This window comes from Elephantulus edwardii, unplaced genomic scaffold, assembly GCF_000299155.1.
Source record: "Elephantulus edwardii isolate Elephantulus edwardi_28Jun2011 unplaced genomic scaffold, EleEdw1.0 scaffold00017, whole genome shotgun sequence".
NCBI classification, from domain to species: Eukaryota; Metazoa; Chordata; class Mammalia; order Macroscelidea; family Macroscelididae; genus Elephantulus; species Elephantulus edwardii.
In genome coordinates, this window is record NW_006399767.1 from 95,791 (window position 1) to 120,358 (window position 24,568).

The 24,568-nt window shown below is 42.0% G+C and overlaps 1 protein-coding gene across 1 annotated transcript in view; it reads left to right on the forward strand.

Moving 5' to 3' along the window:
- The window catches only part of MCM3 (minichromosome maintenance complex component 3), a 27,217-nt gene extending 13,685 nt beyond the window's left edge, over positions 1-13,532 (forward strand). Inside the window, exons 10-17 of the mRNA XM_006881913.1 lie at positions 2,646-2,820; positions 3,190-3,316; positions 4,617-4,767; positions 8,492-8,632; positions 10,776-10,876; positions 11,346-11,431; positions 11,809-11,878; positions 13,176-13,532. Coding sequence (XP_006881975.1) covers positions 2,646-2,820; positions 3,190-3,316; positions 4,617-4,767; positions 8,492-8,632; positions 10,776-10,876; positions 11,346-11,431; positions 11,809-11,878; positions 13,176-13,374 — 1,050 coding nt within the window. The 3' untranslated portion in view covers positions 13,375-13,532. The remainder of the gene's footprint in view (positions 1-2,645; positions 2,821-3,189; positions 3,317-4,616; positions 4,768-8,491; positions 8,633-10,775; positions 10,877-11,345; positions 11,432-11,808; positions 11,879-13,175) is intronic.
- The last annotated feature ends 11,036 nt before the right edge of the window (positions 13,533-24,568 follow it).

A 24,568-nucleotide genomic window follows, 5' to 3' on the forward strand; every position in this document is an offset into this window, starting at 1 on the left:
AAACGACTCGACGGCACATAACAACAACAACAATCCATTATCTTTTAAATAAATTACAAGAACAAAAGCAAATGCAGTATATATTTACTCCTATTTTTACTGGCTTTTTTGCCCCTTATTTCCTCATACTATTCCAAGTTTCATGAGAAAGTGCCTCCAGAGTGCTCCTTGGAGGCAAAGATGAAAAAGTTTCATCTCACATATTTTGGACATGTTGCTAGGAGAGGCTATCCCTTGGAGGAACATCATACTTAGAAAGGTGGAAGAATGGCGAAGGAAAGGATGACCCTCCACCAGGTGGATTGGCACAGTGGCAGCTGCAGTGAGCTCAGGTGTCTCAGAGCTTGTGAGGATGGTGCAGGCTAGGACAGGACTCAGATCTGTTGTTCATGTGAATCGCACTCAGCCATGTGGAAGAACAACATTGCAAGTTTCCATGTGGTATCTGCCTGAAGGAAGTCATTTAGAATTCTGGAGTATCAAACAGTTGTTGGTTCAGAGTCTGTGGTTTTTATTTATCTGAAAATGTCTTCATTTGACTATTACTTTTAAGAACATTTTCATCAGACATAGACCCTAGCGTCATCTCCTTCAACACTGCTTATGAGACCTTAGCACTCACTCCTACCCTTGTTGTATTACGCATACTATGTCCTTACTGTCCTTGGCCACTTTTAAGATTTTTTTCTTTAATCTTTGGTTTTAACCAAGATTTTGATGGGACTAGATGTAACTTTTATTTTTATTCTTCTTGGCGTTTACGTAGTTTACCATATTTTTTTAATTTTATTATGTGAATTTTAATGAATGTTTACAGAGATTTTGGATTTCTATTCATTCAGTGTTGCACTTTTCTCCCTGCCCACCCCTTCCTCTCAGTTCACTCTTCTCTTTGAAAAGTAAAAGAAAAATTCTTTCTTTGGTATACAATTCCTCCTCCCCTTACTTTCATTTACATCTGCTAGTATTGTGGTAATTACAGTAACTTACAGTAATCTATTTGATGGACATGTTGGGAGATTCCCCCCCACTGCTGTTTATTAATGAAGCTGAGATCAATACTCTTTTACATATATTTGGCTCTACTTACCAGTGGAATTACTGGGTTAAGAGTTACATGCATTTTGATTTTAATTTTAGTAGAGACTGCCAAATGACTCTCTAAAAAAAGAAAATAACCTAACACTTCATCAAGATGATTCTGATTCATTAGTGACCCCATAAAAACCCCACATAGTTTCCAAGCTGTAAATCTTTCTGGAAGCAGTTTGCTGCATCATTCTCCCATGGAGCACTTACCCCTTGTACTATCAGGAATTCTATTAAGTGTGACTTGTAAATGATTTATATTAAGTCCTTCCATCCCCACAGTAACCCTGTGAGGTTAGGTACTGTTTTCATTGTGCAGAAAAGGGAAATGGTAAGTAACTTAACCAGTATTCACAGGCTAGAAATATCAGGGCCTGGTTTTGAATCCAGAGTCCCTGTTGGGCAGTTATCATTTATAATCTCACAAGGCATGGGAATTCCTTAATTTCGTGGCAGTTCTTAAACCTGTACAATACCTGAGCCACAGTCCAAAGTTTGGTGAATCCATATATCTGAGTTGGGTCATTTAGTTAAAAAAATGCCCTGGAAATGGGCTTTGATAGCCAGAGTTGAGAACCATAAGTTTATAGATTATAAAAACGGATGTTCATGTCTTTCTGAAGAACGCTACTGGGAAATGGGAAGGTGGCAGGCACGGAAATGTGAATGTCTTGAAACTGCTCATGAAAACTGGCCACAAGATTGTTAGACCTTCTAACTATATGAATGGTATGTGAGTAGAAAGGCATGAGAATTAAAAGACATTGTGATTCAGGCATCTCAAGGAACAACTCCTGATGCCTAAGCATTAGGATTTATAGATCGTTGACCATTTTAGTTGAGATTTTATTCATTACCTTCTGAGTATTAGGATTTATAGATCATTGACCATTTTAGTTGAGATTTTATTCATTACCTTCTGAGTATTAGGATTTATAGATCGTTGACCATTTTAGTTGAGATTTTATTCATTACCTTCTGAGTAAGGGACCCCAGAGGACCCGAGTGCTTCTTTTACACCCGGCTTTATGATAGAGGAGAGGGAAGACTCAGCTTGTTAGAGGTACTTGAGCAAATAAAGTTCTGTTTGCCTGGATTCACTGAGAAAACAGTGCTGTTAACGGAAAGGTTGGTGTTCGATCCCACCCAGAGCCATAACAGACTACAGGGCTGGCAGTGTGTTCCTGTCAGTTCAGAACTGTAAACTGGAACAATTCCCATGGAGTTTCTGTGAGTGAGAATTCACTTGATGACAGTGGATTTGGGTTCAGTTTTATTTGGAAAGAGTGAGGTCTCAAGTCACCTCAGCTTTAGTTAGAGAAAAGTTGCGGCTCTTAAAGAGAGAATACTTAGTAATTTAATGGCAGAAGCAACTAACAACAGGTCAGCAGCATTTTTTTTTTTATTTTTTTACTGTGTCCTAATCTGGTTTTGAGTATGGGTGTTTTTAAGATCTAGTTGTGCATTATTATTATTCTCAGACTCAACCTGGTCTCTCTGGCTTTTGCGCCTCCTATTGATGCAACTTCTACTTTCCATTGTCTTCTGTTCACCAGTATGATCAGTACAAGACCCCTATGGAGAACATCGGCCTACAGGACTCACTGCTTTCTCGATTTGACTTGCTCTTCATCATGCTGGACCAGATGGACCCTGAGCAGGATCGGGAGGTCTCAGACCATGTCCTGAGGATGCACCGCTACAGAGCACCTGGGGAGCAGGATGGCGACGGTGAGGCCGTGAGAAGAGCAAGACGAACCAGTGGAAATTATCTCAGCCCACTTCCAGTGTAGGGGGGTGGGGGATGTGTGTCTCACTGTCTCAGCGTCTCAGCAGATGTGGAAGATGCCTTAGCCTGCACATCCATTCCCTTCTCGCTCAGCACAGGTTGCCCTAAAATGACATTTTTGTCTGGTGGTGTTCTTCTAGAAACTGGAGCTTCAGAGGCCCAGGGTGTTTCGTCTTCCTTTTTGTGGGATCCATGTGTTTTCCTTCTGCTTCTTTACTTTGTGAATCTTCTCTTTTCCCCTGGAGTTTACCTTTTCTTACTCCTCTCTCTCTCTCTCTCTCTCTCTCTCTCTCTCTCACTGAATTTTCCAGCTATGCCTTTGGGAAGTGTTGTGGACATTCTGGCCACAGATGATCCCAACTTCAGCCAAGAGGAGCAGCAAGACACCCAGATATATGACAAACATGACAGCCTTCTACATGGGACCAAGAAGAAAAGGTACGCTTGCCTCAGACCTCTCCCCTAGGGAGGCCAAGGCTTATGTCAGCATAGAGCCCCGTCTAGAGCATGTCTGAGCTCAGAGCATCATGCTGCCCTCTGTAAACATGTGGACCTAATTTCTTCTCTTCTGCGTCTGTAGATGCACCTTTTATCCGGGCCCTTTACCTCATTATGGTTTGCGTATGATTAAGCTCAGGTTCAGATCATTCCCAGAATAGAAAGCTGTCATGATGTGCCTTATCAGTGGTGAATTTGTGATGTCACCTTCACTGAAGGATTGCATGTGACATGTAGCCATTTTGTGCTTAGTTTATGATGATGAGCCCATAGACAGCAAGCACTAGAGGGTTTGCACATGGGCTTGGGTAAAGAAGAATTGATGTCTTCGAGTTTTGGTGCTGGAGAAGAATACTGATCGTACCATGGACTACCAAGAAAATGCTTAGGTCTCTCTTGGAGAGGGTGAAACCAAGTTTCTCTTTTGGAGGCTAGGATTTTGAAGCTCCCTCTCACCTATTTTGAGCATGTGGCCAGGAGGGGGACCACAATGCTTATAGAATGACATCATGCTAGGAAGGGTGGAGGGACAGCGCAGGAGAGAAAGACCCCGTATTAGATGGATTGATACAGTAACTGGGGCAATGGGGGTTGGTGTGTCATAGTCAGTGAGACTGGCTCAGGACAGGGCAGGGTTCAGAACTGCTGTATATAGGGGTCACTGAGTCACAGACGACTCAACGGCACACAACAAAGGCGACTTGTGGCCAGATATTCAAAGTGTGACATGTGGACTCCTATGCCTCTATTCTTGGTCAAGGTACAGTTTTTAAAACTTGGTTTAAGAACACAGAGTTTGCAGAGAAAACTGACGAATCCATTTCTCTGAGTTGTAGTGTTTCCCCATCTATAGACTGGGTCGCATAATCCCTAACATTCCTAGTTCATAAAGTTGTAAGATATAGCTAAGAACATGTGAGAGGGTCTTAGGGAGCTCTGGTGGCCTAGTGGCAAGAAGCTTTGCTGTATTCTCAAAGGTGCGTGGTTCAAATCCACCATATGCTTTGCTGGAGAAGTAGCTCCTCCTGTGCTAGTCAGATCCCACTCCATGGTACACAGCAAGAGGAAGAAAAAAAAGAACATGTGAGGGTCTTATAGATAGATAAAAGTGGGAGTTGTATTGAAGGGCTCTAAGCCCAGCCCCAGTCTTCCATTTGACTGAAATAGAAGAGGCTCCGCTGTGACCCGGGCAGGTGGTGAGGAGTGGTAGGACAGTGGGCTCACTCTGTGTGTGATCCAGGGAGAAGATGGTGAGTGCCGCCTTCATGAAGAAGTACATCCATGTGGCCAAAATCATCAGACCCGTCCTGACACAGGAGTCGGCTGCCTACATCGCAGAAGAGTACTCACGCCTGCGCAGCCAGGGGGACATGAGCTCTGACACCGCCAGGGTGAGTGCCCTGTATGGGGAAGGGGCTCCTGGGGTCCTTGGGGTAGAGCACCGAGCCCCTGTCATTTGACATTGAAGGTGTTTTCACCTTAGCGCTTCATCCAGTCACGTTTTCTTTGTGTTCTGATAGATTTTGATGACAGAATTTGAATTGTCATCGTTTGCTTTTACAGAAGCGAATTAAGTAATTAAGAGAGTGTAATTCATTGACTTGAATGAGAGTAACCTCTAGAAACTGCAGTTCATAAAGCAAACATGACAAGGAACTTGTCTTTATTTTTACGTGGGGCTTACAACACTGAGAGATGTTCTCAAAGAGCTCGAGTTTGAGAGAGGAAGATTGCGAGAAGCATGAATATTTGTTTATCAACATATACCCCAGTGTTGTGGGATTTTTTTTCTATAATTATATTTTATTAATTTTCATAAACATTTACAGAGATTTTGGGCTTCCACTCATTCATTGTTGCACTATTCTCTCTACCCTCCTCCCAGTTTGTTCTTGTCCAAATGCCACAGTGCTTGTCAAAGCCAGTTCTGATTAATCTTCTTTGTCAGTGTATCCTTTGCCATTCCCTATCACTCCTCCCTGAGAGAGACTTCACCCTGAGTCATAAGGAAAAGGGCACGGAGTATTCTCTTAGCTACTTCCTGCTGAAGTGGGTTTCAGGGTGAAGATCTTCTCTCACTACTCTAAAGGGCCCCTTTGGCAGTAGGAAACACATAGACTATTATGGAGATTGATTTTGGAATTCAGATGCACTCTTACTGATTGTGCTTGGCTGTACGTGTACATATCCTTCAAGATGTATCATGGGGGTGTTGCAACCTAGGAGACACAAATTTGACTAACAAGTTATAAGTACATGAGTCCAAAAATTATGGAAAAGTAAAAGAAAAGATTCTTTCATTGTTTTACAAACCCTCCCCCAGGTCCCCTCCACCATGCAGCCCTCGCTCTAGTCTCCTGTGATGACAGAAATACCCAGTTACATCTCTCTTTTAGACGGTTCTCTCCCTCCTCTGTTTCAGTGCAGTATACATTATTGAACCCATCTTTCTCAGTCTCTCCCCAACCCCAAGGACAGTCCCATTCTACAACAGTGGCATCATGTAATATTTGTCCTTTTGTGACTGGGATATTTCACTCAGCATAATGTTCTCCAGAGTCAACCATTTTGAATAATATTGCATGAGTTCCTTGTTTTTTAATGCAGCATAGTATTCCATTGTGCGAATATACCACAGCTTCTCTAGCCATTCGTTTGTTGATGGGCACTTAGGTTGTTTCCAACTCCTTGCTATTGTGAACAAAGCTGCAATGAACATGGGTGTGCATATATCTGCTTGGATGTCAGCTGTGGTCTCTTCAGGGTATATTCCCAGTAGTGGAATTGCTGGGTCAAATGGTATCTCTATTTGCAACTTTTTGAGAAAGCGCCATACTGCTTTCCACAGGGGTTGCACCATTTTACACTCCCACCAACAGTGAATCAGGGTTCCAGTTTCTCCACAACCTCGCCAGCATTTGTTGCTTGCTGTTCTGTTAAATTTTGCTATTTTGACTGGGGTGAAATGATATCTCATAGTTGTTTTAATTTGCATCTCTCTTAGGGCTAGGGATTTTGAGCATTTCTTCATGTGTTTGTTAGCCATCTGAATGTCGTCTTTGGTGAAGTGCCTGTTCATATCCTGTGCCCATTTTTCTTTTGGATTATTTACCTTTATCTTGTTGTGGTGCTCAAGTATTTCATAAATTCTGGATATAAGTCCCTTATCTGATATGTTATTACCGAATACTTTTTCCCAGTCAGTGGCTTCCCTTTTTACCCTACTGGAGAAGTTTTTGGATGTGCATAGGGATTTGAGTCTTAGAAGGTCCCATTCATCTATGTTATCTTCTCCTGGTTGTAGCTTTTTGTGGGATTTTTTGTGTGTGTGTGTGTGTGTGCAAAAAAGGAATGAGTGTGGAGCCTGGTCTAGACTCTTGGTTTAGACATGATCCGAGGTCATCTCTTCCAGCCTCATACTCAAGAGTTTTGTCTTCTAGAATCTGCTGGGACCACTGATCCCTTAAATCAACAGCGTACTCATTATATTGCTGCATTCTGCTTAGTGAATTTAAACTGGATTCCCATGAGTAAGCATGGGTCTTAATTTTGTTTTCTGGGAATTACAAATGAAGTCATATTAAATACTTTTTCTTCTTTGTTTCCTCCAGTTATTTCTCCCCTAATGTGAGCTTGTTTCTGGATGTTAAAGACCCTCTCACTGTACCTAGACTTGAACATACTACAACTATAGTTAGGATCTTAGAGTGGGACTTTGTAAAATCCTTATTTGGGATTCTGTAGTTCTGCTAAGACAGGCTAGGATTTAATTAGCTGTTAGTTGGTTAAGTAACTGAAGCTCCTGATGGCATTTAACCTCTAAACTTGTAGCTTTTTATACTTAGAATTATGCCATCTGCCAAAAGGGTTGTTTTACTTCTTGACTCTGTAACCTGTCTCTTTATTATATATATTGCTTTGTAACATACTATATTGGGATTGCGTTGGCTAGGTCTTTGGTGTAATATGGAATAGCAGTGGTGGAAGTGGCCATATTTGTTTTATTTCTCATGAGAGGACCATTCCCAGTTTTTCTTCATTGAATATGTTAAATTGAGTCTGTCACAAATTCACTTTAGCATGTTGACTGATTTCTCTATTAATTTCAGCTTGTTAGAGTCTTTATGAAAAATTACTGAATTTTGTCGAATGCCTTTGCTGTGTAGACTGAAATAATCATGTGGTTCTTTTTCTATTAATGCAGTATGAATGGGTTTTCTTCTTGATGGCTGTTGTTGCTATGTGCCATTAAGTCGCCTGTGACTCCTAGCGACCCTACATACAGCAGCTCTGAATCCTGTCCTGTCCTGACACACCTCCCCCTCTTTGCCCCAGTTACTGTTATCAATCCATCTCATCCGGGGTCTTCCTCTCCTGTGCAACTTTCTAAATAATGAAGTGATCTGATATTTTTCTTTAATGTAATATATTTTAAACATAGTTGTGGGTATGAATGGTTATTTAGGAAAATTGAAAGTCAGAGTGACCAGGATACCCAGAGGAGAAGGAAGGTAGGGCAGGATAGATGTCCCAGACTTCTGGAGACAGTGCCTAGCCGGTCCCAGCTCTGGAGCTGGCTTTTGGACCTTGGACAGATCCTTCTACCTGGCAGGCCACAATTTTCTAATCCATAAAATGAGATGTGTGGGTAGTGTCAGGGATGCTTAACTTAAATAGCATGTGTACCTGATTCTGCATGCAGAGATAGTGATTAATCCAGTCAGGAGTTTCACAGCAGAGCATCTTGAAAGAGCCTTATTTTAAAGAGATAGAAGCACCTCAAGTTGATTGTTCAAGTCATTAAGAAGATTAAATGACAAGATGATACGTAAAAGCGGAGTACCTGGTAGGACTTGGTTGGCTACAGTAGGTGATGATTTTTCTCCAGTTTATCTTTCCTGCTATAAGAAGCCTGATTAGTAGTCATCGTTTTCCTTGTTTAGCCAGTCTCTCTCTGTATGGCCTCTAAGGAACACAAGAGTTCTGAGTTCTTTGCTTGGAATTCCTGGTGCTTTTCTGGAAGTGCTTGTATTCCTCTTTCTGTGCAGTAGGGATGGCCTGGGGGCCTGCCTAGAGAATACTGTGTAAATAGTTCCCTTTTGTGTTCTTCCCCAGACATCTCCGGTTACAGCCCGGACTCTGGAAACTCTGATTCGATTGGCCACAGCCCATGCCAAGGCCCGCATGAGCAAGACCGTGGACCTGCAGGATGCAGAAGCAGCCGTGGAGCTGGTCCAGTACGCTTACTTCAAGAAGGTGGGAGTCCGGAGGCCTGTGGGGAAGAGGCTCTTCTGGAGAAGTCGTTACTATTACAGGGTCTACAGCCCTCTCGGTGACCTCTGAATTTAGATTGTCAGCAGAAAGTAACCTTAGTCTGCCAGGGTTCATGCTCTCCTCTCCTTCCTGTGAAACATGCATACTGGTGGTCCTTGGGCCTAACTGCTTGATAGAATCAGCAAAAAAGAGTAAAAATGCTGATGCCAGGGGCACTGCAGATTCTGGTTTCGTTGATTCTGTAACTTCAATTGGTTGTGTCTATGTCTACTCAGTCTTGCTTTGTGTCCTTAAAAAACCCAAACAAACACAAAAACAAGTTTGCCTTAATGTTCTTCATTCTCTGTGGCAGGCTCTTTGGGTGTCATGATGATATGTTAGAAGTTCATATTTCAGGGGAGCTCTGGTGGCCTAGTGGTAAGGAGCTGCAACTACAGTCCTAGAGGCGCACGGTTCAAATCCACCAGATGCTCTGCCGGGGAAGGAGGGACAATCTCCTCCTGTACCAGTCAGATCTGATTTGATGGTACACTCGCACAAAAATAATAAAATTTAAAAAAAAAAGTTCATATTTCAAGTTGAACCTGTTAACTTATCTTTTACCTTTTTTCTCTCTTTTTGTAATGTTGCTTTTCTGTCAATTATATATTAACTCTTCAATCTTTTTTTTTTTAAATTATTTGTGTGTATACTGTCAAATCAGATCTGACTGGTACAGTAGAAGATTGTTCCTCCTTCTTCAGCAGAGCATCTGGTGGATTTGAACTGCACACCTCCGGGATTGCAGTGCAGCTTCTTGCCACTAGGCCACCAGAGCTCGCCTTAACTCTTCAATCTTGACTCTGTTTTTCTCATTATTGTTCCTGTCACAGTTGTATTGATTATAGATCTTTGGGGTGTACTGTATTTTTTCACAAATAACTACAGCTATAGAAACAGTAAGCCCATGAATATAATGCTCATAGGAAACTATCCCATGAAGGAGTCAAGTGGTAATTGTGAGACTGGTAGGTTTCCCAGGATGATAGCTTTAATTTGTCTTTGTTAGAGTGAGCGTAGCTTCAGTTTCTGTTAACTATCTGACTTATAAAGAAATGAAGTATTTTCCACATAGCCATTATAGACTGGGTGTTAGTTTTCATTTCTTTATTTAGTACATTTAGTGGTACCTACTGGATGAAGGAGGGATCTCTGGTGTCCTAGTGGCAAGAAGCTGTGCTGCAATCCCAAAGGCACGCATTCAAATCCACCAGCTGCACCATGGGAGAAGGAAGAGCGATCTCCTGTGTAATTAACTGCCTCTGAAAACCCTCCAGAGGGTCAGCTATGGGTCCGTTCTGACTCTGTAGTACACAAAAACTATGAAGGAAACTATGTGAAAGTTGAGACATGGGCTTTAGGGTTGGGAAAGCAGACAGGTCTGGGGTGTGACTTTAGTTCCAGGCTTGAAGGGTAACTAAGGGCCATTGTCGCAGGGATCTCACCACTCTCTGTCAGACCAGCAGGCTTGGCCATATTTTTAAGTAGAGAGTTTGTGTGTGTGTATGTTCCATGGAATTGGATCTGACTGGCACAAGAAAAGATTGATTGCCCCTCCGTCACCAGCGGAGCATCTCATGGATTTGAACTGGGCACCTTTGGGATTGCAGTGCAGCTTCTTGCCACTAGGCCACCAGAGCCCCCTTGGGCCTGGCTATTTTTATGATCTAGAATTTTGTTCCACATTTTTTCCCACTTTGTCCAAGATCCTCTTTTAGAACAGTTATCAGTAGTCTGGGTACCATTTAAATCTCGTCTCAGGGTTGAAGTGTGCGCAATCATGAGTCCTTTGGACTAATGTTTCTGTGCATCTTTGATTTTCTTCACTCTTCGCTATATACAGGGAGGACCAGTATTTGCACCTTAGATGGTGATTCGTCAACTATGACGAACTTAAAAAACTCAAAAGTTTTTTAAGTTTCTTATTCCACATCTTCCCCCATCTCCCTCCAGTCCTGGTACAGGGGTACAAGAAAGGCTGGTGGGTAATTAGACCACCTCCTGCTGATGGTGCAGAAAGAACTCTACATCGAGGTCGCCAGCTTCAGCGATCCCTCTGGCCCACACAAACTTTCCTTGCCATTAGGTTCTGGAGAAGGAGAAGAAACGGAAGAAGCGAGATGAGGATGAGTCAGAGACCGAAGATGAAGAGGAGCAAAGTCAGGAGGAAGCTGAACAGAGGAGAAGGTGGGACAGAGAAGATAAAAGGATCAGAGTAGAGAGTGATAAAGACCTGGGGTGGGGTCAGGCCCTGCTTGTGGACAACAGCTTCTCCAGTGCCTGTACCTACATAAGATTTGTGGGTGAAAATTCCTGGGAAAGGGAGCTCTTTTATTGTGTTATTAGTAACCCCTGGAGCCCCTTTTCTGCTGCTAAAGGAATTCAGGTGCAGTAACCAATGACGGGTTTTTGGACTCCATTCCCTCTCCTCTCTTTCACTTTCTACTCCTGTGGCTTCAGGAGAGGAGGCGGCAGCTTACTTTGTGTTCCAGTGTGTTTGGCCTTTTTCAGAAAAGGTAGCCATTTGGACAGGCCTGGGACTAGTATTTAACTTTAATTACCGATTGCTCGATTTTGTTTTTTCTGTGGTCAGAGACACAGGGTGGGAGTGGAGGGGTCCCCAAATCCCTTTTCCTAATTGCTTTGGGTACTATAGGAAGAAGCCTCGGCGCTCAGAGGCCAAAGATGGGGACTCCTATGACCCTTATGACTTCAGTGACAGAGAGGAGGAAATGCCTCAAGGTGAGTGAGCATGTTCCTCCTGATCCCTGGCCTGTCCCTTCACTCCTGTTGTTCCATCTCCTGTATTTTTTATGGCCTCCTGTTAATGCACAGTTTAAAGAAATTGTTTGTATCCTCAGATGAACTGTTTGGTTTTTATTGCCATTCCAGATTATACGTGCTTAAGGTCTCTTGCCTGCCTTAATTCCTTTTTCATTTGGTGTAGGGATTTCTCTTTAATCCTAATTGTTAATTATTCTGCTGGACCCTTAAGACCTTTAGGAAATATGATTATTTAGCACACTTGATGGAGGAGGGGGGAGAAGAGCTTCTTTAAGGTGTAAAGAAGGTTTCACCTTGGTGTCTTCCCAATCTCTCCAACTTTGCATTCTCTAAAGTGCACACTCCAAAGACAACGGAACCGCAGGAGACCAGAGACTCCCAGAAGGTAGAGTTGAGTGAATCCAGGTGAGTAAGGAAGTTCTTGTTCTTTTGTGACTTCTACATTCCACTCCCAGGCGCAAGCAAGTGTGTTATGAGCAGAGTATCAGGGGAGCTCAAAACTGAAGGCTCTAGATTTTCCTAAACATTTTATGTTCTGGTTAAAATTTCAAGCATACAGGAGAGTTTTGTAAATAGTAAAAGGAACTCCTATGTAACAAAGGTGACACACAATCCCCACTTGTTTACATTTTACCCTTGGTTTTAATACATATTCTGTAGAGATTTAAATTATTATGTCCTATGGGGAAAAGATCTTAGAACAAAGGCAAAATTGGTGTCCTCCTGTAACCTTGGGTTCTCAGTAGAACACAGAATCCTTGTTTGAGTATGTGTATATATTTTTCTTTATTTTCCCCTCTTAGGTTATGCCCATTTGTTTGAAGATCAAGAATGGTTACTATTAGGATTTTTGTCTATAAATTTCATGTTTACCATGTGTTAAACTCCATAACTAATGTTTACTTTTTTGGCCTTAAATACATACACGCACAGAATATGCATACTGTAAAAAAATTTTTTTAAACATTGAAAACTATTTAAGAGAACACTAAAATCAGTTGGACTTCACTCCCTAGAGATGACTATTATATCTTAAGACACTTTCAAAATCAGCTTATATTTTTAATTTTTTTTTTAAAATTTTATTTTATTTTATTATTTTTGTGTGAGTGTGCCGTCAAATCAGATCTGACTGGTACAGGAGGAGATTGTCCCTCCTTCCCCAGCAGAGCATCTGGTGGATTTGAACCATGTTAATTTTTTTTTTCATGATAGTGGTTTCATCGTGCAAATGGTGTCCAGTCAATTTACTTATGCTAGACATTTAGGTTGACCCGCAATTGGCATTTGTCGTGAAACATTTTATTTTTCATTTTATAAACATGCCATATTACTGTAGGATGGATTCCTAGAAATGAAATTTTTGGGTCAAAGAATATGTGTTTAAAATGTAAATAGATATTGAATTGCCTAGAGCTACCGTAATAGTTTACATACATTTCTACCAATAATAAGTTTGGTAATCTCCACTTTCGAAAGGCCTCTAATTTTGAAATCAATATGCAATGAAGAGTGAAATTCATGAGTGCAGCAGCCATCAGTATAGTGTGGGAAAGTGTGGGTGTGCATACTCTCATGTGGGAGAGAAGGAGGATATTAAATCTTTGGGTTTTTGCAGCATAGATCTTTTCTGAGAACAGTTTTCCCATTATTGCCTCCTTTGCTCCTCCTCCCATCTTAGACATCTCCTTGTCTTGGACAGGTTGAAGGCATTCAAGGTGGCTCTTTTGGAGGTGTTCCAAGAAGCCCATGCCCAGTCTGTGGGCATGAATCGCCTTACAGAATCCATCAATCGGGACACAGAGGAGCCCTTCTCTTCAGAAGAGATCCAGGCTGCCCTGAGCAAGATGCAGGACGACAACCAGGTCATGGTGTCAGAGGGAATCATTTTCCTCATCTGAGGAGGGCTTTCTTGAAGGACTTTGGAATTCCACCAACGAAATGCGCCCCCTGCTTCCTCCCTCCCTCCCTGGCCTTTGCTTTCGTTACCTGGGTAACAGTAGTTGATTGAACTGAGGATGATGGACGCTGGTGACAGAGCTGATGAGAACTTGATGGAAGATGGAGAAATAGGTACCATTCCTGACACAGGGTAACAAAAGCAAAGAAAGTACAGAACTAAGGTTGTCACCCAATGCTTCATATAAGTCACTGGATCTTCATTCCCTTCTTCCCATCCAAACCATTGTTTTTCATAAATAACATGTGATGACTGAGTGAGTTTTTTTTGGTGAGGGGAGCAGGTGGGAAAAGGAGCAGAGCGGGATTCTCATCATCCTTTCTATATTTTGTGGTGTTTTATTCCCCCCCTCCAGAGCACTTTGTTTTAGAACATGGTTTGGTTTGTTCTATGAAGGTTGAGGGACAAGTTAAACTGGTCAAGAATATTCTTTGCAATAGCACCAGTCAAAACCAGTTAAGACTTGCATGCATTTTTTACATAAATATCTGTAAAAGTGAATAAACCTAACCATTTACATAGTCTTCACATTGCCTTAATACAGTGTGCTTTTCGTGCACAGGTTGTGCTATTTTCCTTGTTAAATTTGCTGCTTCCGCACCTGCACGCAGACACCACAAGGTGGCAGCACGCTCCTGTGCCTTCTCTCTGGTTTGGTCTTATCTTGAGGTAGTTTTCTTTCCTCATAACAACAGCATTTATAAGTTTAAGTTGTGCAAACGAAACACTGTAAATAAGAAGGAGTTAAGTGGTCACAGAAGATCAGTGAATGGAAGTTCTGAAGAAGGATTAACTTGTTTCCTGCTTTTCCAAGTTTGACTCAAATCTTCTTCATGAAGGAATGATACCTGGCTGGTTCTTATGTGCAAGAAGTGGTAACATTCTGGTCAGAGCCCTCAGAATCTTACGACTTCTTGCCTGTGAGGAGACTCCATTACATGATCTTTCTGAACCACGTATAAACCTGAGGTTCAGCCCTTGGGACAAATGTTTGTGAAAGGGCCTGGTTAAGACTGTGCTGCTTGTATTTTATGGTTTGAGTGACTTCCAGAGAACTTGAACATTTATTTAAAGGAAAAAACACAAATGGACATATCTGAGTCTCATGGATTGGAAGCTGCTCTGTGTTGGTTAATGCAGCTCGATAGAGAACAGATTGTGCCTATTTCACCTTAACAATGAGCCACATCTCCTTTATATTGTCAAGTAGCTAATCTCTTTCCCTGAAGCCACGGGGCACATTGTCTTTGGTTTCTACTGGCAGTAGGACTTTAATACGTATGTATATATTTTTATGAAGGGAGTTCAGTTTCATGGTTGTGATAATTTCATAAGCCCTGTTTCATCTAGAAAGTGCAGGCTTAAAGGAGAAGCAGTGTTGGGAGAAGGCATTCTAATCAGCTGAGCACTTGAACGCACCAGGCATTGTGCTGTGCTCAGCAATGAATGCAAAAATACCTCTGCTTTTGGGGCTTGCAGACTGGGAATAGTCTTGCTGTGTCAGTAAAAATTAAAAAATATAAGGTGTAATTAAATGCCAAGAAAAGAGCGACAAGAGTTGAGGGAGAAACCTTGAGAAAGTCAGGGAAGGTGAAAGGTAATGATGGGAGTACTGTTGTCAAAAGCTAGCAGTTTAATATGGTTCCCCTTTATGAATCTGCTCGGAAAAGCTACTTCTTCAATGGAATTCTTGTTTTTCACTTTGTGAAAGAGTTACAAGGGTTGAGTGAATGTCTAGGTGCACCTTACATTTTGATAATGACTAATAGCAAACTTACTTTACTAGCCATTCCAGCTATTTTCAAAGTAGCCAAGAGTAGAACGTGTACTCATTTCTCGTGAACATAGTGTGACTCTTTTTTTTTTTTTTTTAAATTTTATTATTTTTGTGTGAGTGTACCGTCAAATCAGATCTGACTGGTACAGGAGGAGATTGTCTCTCCTTCCCTGGCAGAGCATCTTGTGGATTCGAGCCATGCCCCTCTGGGATTGTAGTTGTAGCTCCTTGCCACTAGGCCACCAGAGCTCCCCTTAATGTGACTCTTTGAAACACAGTAAATCTTTACATTGTGGTAGAAAGGTGTTGGTGCTACCAACACAAAGGCACATGGTTCAAGTCCACCAGCTGCTCTGCTGGAGAAAGATGGGCAGTCCTCTTCTTAGTGATTTACTGCCTCTGCAAATCCTCTAGACAATCAGCTCTGAGTTCATTCCAAGGTGACAGCACATAACAACAACAACAATTCTTACATTGACAACAAAAGAAGTTGCCTGGCATTTTATGGATTACCTTTAAGAGGTCTTGAGTACAGGATTTTGAAGGTCCGTCTCACATACTTTGGGCACGTGTTCAGGAGAGACTAGTCCTCCAATCCTGATGAGACTGGTCCTCCAATCCTGATGCTACATTCTTCATTGAATGATGTGTTCAACATACAGATTGAATTAGTACAAGGAAAGGATTCAACCCTGACTCTCACCTTTCCCAATTTTAAATCGTGCACTGTTCCCTTGTTCTGTTTGACAACTTGACCTATGTATAGGTTTCACGTGAGAACAATTAATTAAATCATCTGGGATTCTTCTTAAAATTAGCCGTAACTCTACACAGTCAAATGCTTTTGCACAAGTACCTATTTTTGTGATATTCTCCACTTTCAACCAAGATCCACCATCATCAACATTGATATCCTTTGTGCCCTGGCCTCTTCTGAATTCAGCTTCAGTTTCTGGCCGTTTTCTGTTGATGTACTTTTTCAGCCATTTTTGAATGATCTTGAGCAAGATTTTATTAGCATGTGATATTAATAATAGTGTTTAATAATTTCTGCAGTCTGTTCAGTCACCTTTTTTGGGCATGGGAATAAATATGGATATTTTCAGTCAGTTGACCACTTCAGTAGCTGTCTTCCAAATTTCTTGACATAGACTAAAAAGCATATCCAGTGCTGCATCTCTGTTGAAACATGACAGTTGGTATTCCATCAGTTTCTGGGTCCTTGTGTTTCCCAATGCCTTCAGTGCTGCTTGGATTTCCTCTTTCAATATTACTGGTTCTTGATCTTGTTAAATGTTTAAATGGTTTTGTGTTCACTAAATTTGTTTTTGTGTGTGTGTGCAGTGACTCTTCTTTCCATCTTCTGATGCTTCTTGACTCATTTAAGATTTTGCCTGTAGAATCCTTCAAGTGTTACGACTTGAAGCTTTTATTTGTTATTCAGTTCTTTCGCTTGAGAAATGCTGAGCTTGTTCTTCCAATTTGATGTTCTAACTCAAGCTTCTTGCATTATTTCGTTATAATACTTTGTCTTCTCAAGCTGCCATTTGAAATCTTCCATTCAGGTCTCTTACTTCAGCATTCTTTCCCCTTGTTTTGGCATCTTTTCATTTATGTGCAAGTATCGTCTATTCTGACATCCCTTTTGGGCTTTTCTTAACCCTCCCCCCCTCCCCGGCTTTGTAATGACCTTTTGCTTTCTTCTTGGATGGCATCTTTGATGTCATTCCATAACTCATCTGGTCTTTGGTCATTTTTATTTAAGAAGATAGATTAAACCCTCTCATTTCTTTCCTTGTTTTTTTCTTAATGGGATTTTTTTCCTTTTTTTTTTTCATTCAATGAACATCTACAGAGATTTTGGAATTCCATTCATTCATTGTTGCACCCTTCTCCCCGCACAAACCCCTCTCCCCTCCCACCCCCTTTTGCTCCTCTCCCCTAAAAGCAAAACTCCCTCATTGGTATACAATCCCCCCACCCCGAGTATACTCCACTCTGCAACCTTTATTCTGGAGTCTTATGATAATATATTGCAGTTTAAAAGCAATATATTATAGGGCATTATGGTTATCATAACAGTCTTACTGAGATTTTAATGAAAGTGTATAAAGAACTTGGGTTTCCAGTCGTTCATTGTTGCACATTTTCCTCCCTGCCCCTCCTACCCCCCAGATCGCTGCTTTTTTCTTTAGGAAAAAAGTTCTTTGATTATTATACAGTCACATAACCCCCCCCCCCCACTTTACTATGCAGCTCTTATTCTGGACTCTTGTCATGCCAATAATATCTAATCATATATTCTTTTTATACCGTTCTCTCCCTCGTCTGTTTCAATGCCGTTTAGATTACTCTCTCCCAGCCCCCATGTCAGTCCTGTTTTATAACAGTGGCTAAACCCTCACCTTTCTCGTGAGTTATTTTACATCAGAATTCATATGCCCTGATGATTCGGGGTTGGTTTTGAAAGGAGACCTACCAAAAGTGGTCAGTAGAATAGGGCGAGTGTGAAATGGAGTCTAAAGTCACCTGTGTGTCGGCTGCCTCAGAGTCCTCATAACAGCTTGAGCTGGCCTCCCTCATGGATCGGTATCGCTTTGTAGGGAAGTGGAGAAGGTAGTGTATTTTACATAGATTGTACAGGAACTCTAACCAGAGCAGAAGGAAATAGCCTTGCACTGCAAAGCTAGAATGCTGCATCTGAGATCCTTTTCATACACTGAGTTACGTGCCAAAGTAGGTGAGCCACTTTCTTGGAGGAAAGCCCTTAGTTTCTTTGGAAAAGGAAGTGGTTGAACCAGGTGATCTGTTTCTCAACATCTGCTGTTGGTTCTTTACCCACAAGACACGTCAGCCCTGTCACTAGGTGGTGGTGGTTATACGGGATCCCAGAACACTGAATTGTGCTCATCCAAAACCTATGCTTATACAAAGAAGCAGTCATCAGAACTGAGAAAGGAAACTGCATGGTTCAGAATTAGCAAAGGTGTGTGTCAAGGATGCATTCCATCTCCATACCTTTTCAATCTATATGCAGAACAGGACATTTGGGAGGCTGGACTTTATGAGGAGGAATGTGACAGGATTGGAGGAAGACTCATCAACGACCTGCGTTATGCAGATGACACAATTTTGCTTGCTTGGCACTAGGTAGGCAATAGGTAAAACCTGGGAACCGCTTGGGGCAGACTTAAAAACGAGTCTTCTATCATATTAAGTATACCTGTTGAGAACAGTGATTTCTGACTTCCCCACTACATGGATTGTTACTATGTGTCATGGAGTTGACTGCATCTCATAGTGACCCTATGAACAATGAATCTGAACCTTCCTCTGACTTGACACAAGTATCATCCTCACCATCTGTGATAAACTTGAGCCTTTGAGCTGTGGTGCTGGAGAAGAATATTGAATATACCATGGACTGCTAGGAAAGCAAACTGGTTCATCCTAGAGAGGGTGAAACCGGGCTTCTCCTTGGAGGCAAGTATTCTGAAGCTTCATCTCACATACTTGGGACATGTTGCAAGGAGGGATCAGTCCTTGGAGAGGGACATCATGTTTGGGAGGGTGGAGGGACAGTGCAAGAGAGGCAGACCCTTGATGAGATGGGTCAATTCAGTGACTGGGGTAATGGGAGTACGGGTATCAGAGACTAAGGTTGGCACAGGATAGAGCAGGGTTTAGGGCTCTTTGTACATAAGGTCACTATGAGTTGCAAGTAACTCAGTGGTACATAACATATAGGTTGTAAGGGAGCTCTTGTTGCCTGGTGGCAAGACGCTGCAGTTCAATCCAAAAGGCACAAGGTTTGAGGCAACCTGCCGCTCCACAGAAGAATGAGCAATCGATTAACTACCTCTGAAAACCCACTGGAGGGTCAGCTATGAGTCGGCTCCAGCACTATGGTACACAGCAACGACAACAACAATATATACATCGTGGGTGGTTGTTGATTGCCATTGAGTCAAGCATAACTCATAGCAACTCTAGGAACAAAAGACCTAATGCCTTTCTATACCTCATCGTTTCTCCAAGTTAAGAGTTTCCACAGGCGTGTGGTTTAGGAAGTGGATGCCACTCCTGCTTCCAAACCTGTTTTACAACTGGGAGCTCCACCAAACACTGTCCACATTGGGAAACAATTACGGCATTTGACACCCCAGTGGCACAAGGTTCAGCAAACCCAGATTACTTTGGTACAGCAATTTGACAAAGAGTGATGTACAAAGTAGAAAAATGTTCCTCCAAAATAGAACACTAGTCTCACTTAGCGGTGGTTAAGTGCTGTCAAGTCGAATACGGCTCATAGCAACCTTATAAACAAAAGACCTGAACTCTGTTCTAAAATTAACGTCATTTCTCTGTGTTCATAGAGTTTCCAGAGGCATCTGATTGAGGTCGTGGATGACACTCCTCCTTCCAAACCTTAATCAATCTGGAAACTCCTCCAAACACTGTCCATGATTGGTAACCATTATGGTATTTGGCAGAACTATGACACAGTGTTCAGCATTACAGCAACTCCAAGTTACTTCAGTACAGCAAATAGCAGACGACTGCTGCACCACCTCAAGAATGTTCATCCTAACATTAATAAACCAACTTCTGGAGTGGAACAACTCCACAGGAGCCTCCAGGCCAGCTGCACACTTAAACCAACACTACAGAATTTTAAAGACATGCCCAACAAATGCTATTGACTATGAAAAACCAAGTAGACCCTCTGCCCTTGGGTCATATATACATCAATATATATGACAATATATTATGTCGTGGGTTGTTATTATGTGTTGTTGAGTCACTTGTGACTTTATGTACAACAGCCCTAAGCCCTGCTCCATCCCTTGCCAATCTTATTGTCTCTGGCACACCGGTCCCCAGTGACTGAATTAATTCAGCTCATTGAGGGTCTTCCTCTCCTGTGCTGTTCTGCCACCCTCCCAAGTATGACGTCCCTCTCCAAGGACTGATCCCATCTTGCAACATGCCCAAAGTATGTCAGATGAAGCTTCAGAAACTTTGCCTCCAAAGAGCAGCCTGGATCACCTTCTCCAGGATGAACTTGTTTGTTCTTCTAGCAGTCTGTGGTATATTCAATACTCATCTCCAGCACCAAAGCTCAAAGGCATCAACTCTCCTTCTATCATCCCTAGTCATTGTCCAGCTCTCTGATGCATAGCAAGTAATTGAAAAGACCATGGCCTGTATCAGGTGCATCTTAGTCTCCAAACTGACATCATTGCTCTTCTGTACTTTGAAGAGGTCCCTGACAGCAGACTTTCCCAATGCAGTTCATCTTTTAATTTCCTGGCTGCTGGTACCAAGGGTGTTGACTGTAGAGTTGAACAAACTGAAGTTGTGAACGATCTCAGTCTCTTCATCATCCATCATTATGCTGCCAATCGGCCCAGTGGTGAGAATCTTTGTTTTCTTGATGTTGAGCTTCAATCCACATTGAAGGCTGTAGTCCTTGACTTTCTTCAGCAAGTGCTTCAGGTCCCCCTCAGTTTCAGCAAGCAGGGTTGTGTCATCTGCATAATGCAGATTGTTGATTACCTCCAATCTTGATGCCACACTTCTTATAGAGCCTAGCCTACCAGAAAAATCTGTTCTGCATATAGATTGAACCTTTCCCAGTTTTGAACTATGCAGTGTTTCCTTGCTCTGTTCTGATGACTGCCTCCTGGTTCAAGTATAGGTTTTGCATAAATACAATTAAGTGTTCTGGGATCCCCATTCTCAGAGATGTGCAGAGTCAAATGCTTTTGCGTAGTCAAAACAGATATTCTCAGCCAAGATCTATCTGACATTAGCTATAATATCCCTAGTGCCATGGTCTCTTCTAAATCTATCCTGCTCTTCAGGCAGTTCCTTGTTGATGTGCTGTTTCAGTCATTTTTGGATAATTAGCAGAATCTTGCTTGCATGTGGTATCAATGATACTGTTTGATAATTTCCACACTCTGTCGAAACACCTTTCTTTGGAATGGAAACAATTATAGATCTCTTCCAGTCAGTTGGCCAGGTGGTTGTCCTCCAAATTTCTTGGTGCAACTTGGTGAACTCATCCAGGGCAGCATCTGTTTGTTGAAATATGTCAATTGGTATGCCATCAATTCCTGGGGCCCTGTTTTTTTTTTGCCAATTCTTTCAGAGCAGCTTGAACTTCTTCCTTCATCACCATAGGCTCCATAGGCTATTGCTCATATGTTTTTTCATTAAATTCTTCTGTGTCCACCAGTTCCGTTTGGTACAATGACTCTGTATTCTCTTTCCATCTTCTTTAATGCTTCCTGGATTACTTAATATTCTGCCCAAAGCATCCCTAAGTGTTACAACTCGAGGTTTGAATTTGTTCTTCAGTTCCTTCAGCTTAAGAAATGCTGAGAGAGTTAAGCCCTTGTGATTTTCTGACTCCAGCTCCTTGCACATTTCATTGTAATACTTAACTTTGTCCTCCCGTGCTGCCCTCTGAAATCTTCTGTTCAACTCCATAATATCTTGATTTCTTTCCTTTGCTTTGGCTTCTCAGTGCTCCAGTGCAATATTTAGAGTTTCTTCTGTTATCCATCTTGGTCTTTTCTTCCTCTTCTGTCTTTGTAATGACCTTTTGCATTCTTCCTGGATGATCTTCCCACAGCTCATTTGGTCTTCGCTCATTAATGTCCAAGGCTTCAAATCTGTTCCTGAGATGGTTTTGAAATTCATGTGGGATAGACTCAAGGTCAAATTTTGGTTCTTGTGGATTTGATTTAATTTTCCTCAGCTTCAGCTTGAACTTGCATGAGTAGTTGGTGGTCTGTTCTACAGTCAGCAGCTGGCCTAGTTTTCACAGCTTATATTGAGCTTCTCTAGTGATTCTTTCCACAGATGTCATTTGTCTGATTCCTATACATACTATCAGGTCAAATCCATGTCTATAGCCTGTGTTTGTGTTTCTTATAAAATGTATTTGCAATGAATAAGTCATTGTGCGAAATTGTATCATTCTATCTCCTGCTTCATTTCTCTCACCCAGTCTATGCCCTCCAACTGTTGATACTTCTTCTCTATTCCCAACTTTTGCATTCCAGTCACTCATTATTATTAATACATCTTGACTGCATGTTTGATCAATCTCTGACTGCAAAAGTTGGTAGAATCTTCTATTTCCTTCTCCTAGGCTCTTGGTTGTTGGTGCATATATTTGAATGATGGTGGTATTCACTGAACTTCCTTGTATATGTATGGATATTATCCTGTCACAACATTGTATTTCAAGACACATCTAGAAATAACTTTTTGATTATGGAAGCAATCCCATTTTTCCTCACCTTTTCGTCTCCAGCCTCGTAGATCATATGATCCTCTGATTCAAAATGTCCGATGCCAGTCCATCTCATTTAGCCAATACCTAGTATGTCAGTATTTATGCGTTCCCTTTCCCTCTTAACAATATCCAATTTTCCTACATTTATGGTTCTTACATTCCATGTTCCAATCACTAATGTCTGCTTACAGCTGTTCCTCCTTCTGTGTGTTTCCATACTTGAGGGTTCAGCCTCAGTTACCGTATCTGCTAATCTAAGTGTGCTCTGTTATAGAAAGGGTTTTCACAGGCCTGCTATTCCAGAAGTGGATGGCCAATCTTTCTTCCTAGTCTGTCGTAATTTGATTGCTCAGATTGAGAACATTATGTGACAGACAAGCATTTTACAGAAAAGGGCAGATTAAAGATATTTCTCAGTAGTAGGAAAAAACCCAATAGATTCCATGTTACCCCCAACCTTGCCAGGTGTGTTTTGAGCCACTCCTCTCCGTGCTGTACCAGCATTTATATCTACTCCCACCTTCTCCATTCAGCATCAATCTCCTCCATCCAGCCCTTGATGTGATGGCTTATATGTCAATGTTTCTGTGATTCCTAATGCCTCCTGCTCCGGGTTGACTCCTTGTGCCTTAGGGCAACTTCTCCTCAGTTTATGCTACACGAGTTTTCCAGGGGAGGTTGCTAAATCCTATGTTGTTGTTGTTGTTGTTGTTTGGTGCCGTTGAGTTGTAGACAACTCAGCGACCCTATGCACGAACAGGCTGAGCGCTGTTTGTACGTAGAGTTTCCAGAGGCAAGCCATTTTGGAAGTGGATGCCGCTCCTGCTTCCTGGCTTGTTTTAGTCGGGAAGCTCCAGCCAACACTGTCCACCATGGGTACCCATTACCACATCACTGTCACAGTCTTCAGCATCACAGCAACCACGAGTTACTTCTGTACAGCAATGCACAGACCAGTGCTATACCACCTAGAAGAATGCTCCTTCTGGCAAGGAAAACTTCCTTTACACTAGGCCAACTAGGAGCCAACCAGGAAGAACGTGGCCTCCTCCTCTCCCAACTGCCTTTGGCCTTAAGGCCGCCTCCTGGCTCAAACCGTAGGCCAGGCCTGGCTTGCCTCGCTCCCGGGGACAGAGCAAACCTGCATGTCAAACACATGCTCGGAAAAGCTCTCGACTCCAAAAGCTTGCCACGATTGCTGCGCTCACACCACCATGCTCCTTCTGGCAAGGAAAACGTCCCAAGAGTCGATAAATCCTATAGATTTGGTATATAATGTTGTCTTCCTGATTTTAAGGTGGCTTTGACCCACGGGCTTCTGGGATTCATAGTTATTCATACCTGCGTGGTGTGGGGACCACTAAGAGACTTTGTGCAACATGCTCTGTACCCCAACTCCTCCCTTCTGCCCCCCATGCTGTGCTCTGTGCTCTAAGATTTGAAGGTGGCTTTGACCTGCATAGCACCCTAAAATACCTTCGGAAACCTTAAAGGACTTTGCTTAATCCCTTGCAGAATTTTAGAACACAGTGAAATTTTGTTTACTTTCATCTTAATTTGCTGAAATAAAAAGCTGGTTCACCTATTCAGGTCTGATGCCTCAGTGATGAGTCGTGAGTTCTGACTGATCTGTTATTAAGCAGCATGTCCTCCTCGCTCATTTTCTTCGGTCTCCTCAAGGGGGAGAATGAGAAGATTTTGAATTCTTTTCCTGAATATTTTTCCTATTAAATCTTGAGTATTTCCTCACAGCCTCTAGGAAGATATTAGCCTCTGCTGAGACTTACCATTCCAATAATAGTTCTCTCAGTGGGTACTCTTGTAGCAAGCTAAGCCTTCCTACCTTTAAGTATCAGCATTTAACCTTGCAGCAGAAAGGTCAGTTCATGGCACCTTGAATATATGTGGAGCTGTTCTGTTAGTGGGAATGAATGGAGGCCATAATAAAGCATGATGAAATCCCAAGGTCCTTTAAAAGCAGCATGAATTTGGAATCTATCCACAATTGAACAAAGTATTATGACTAAGAAAATATGGTACTTTTTT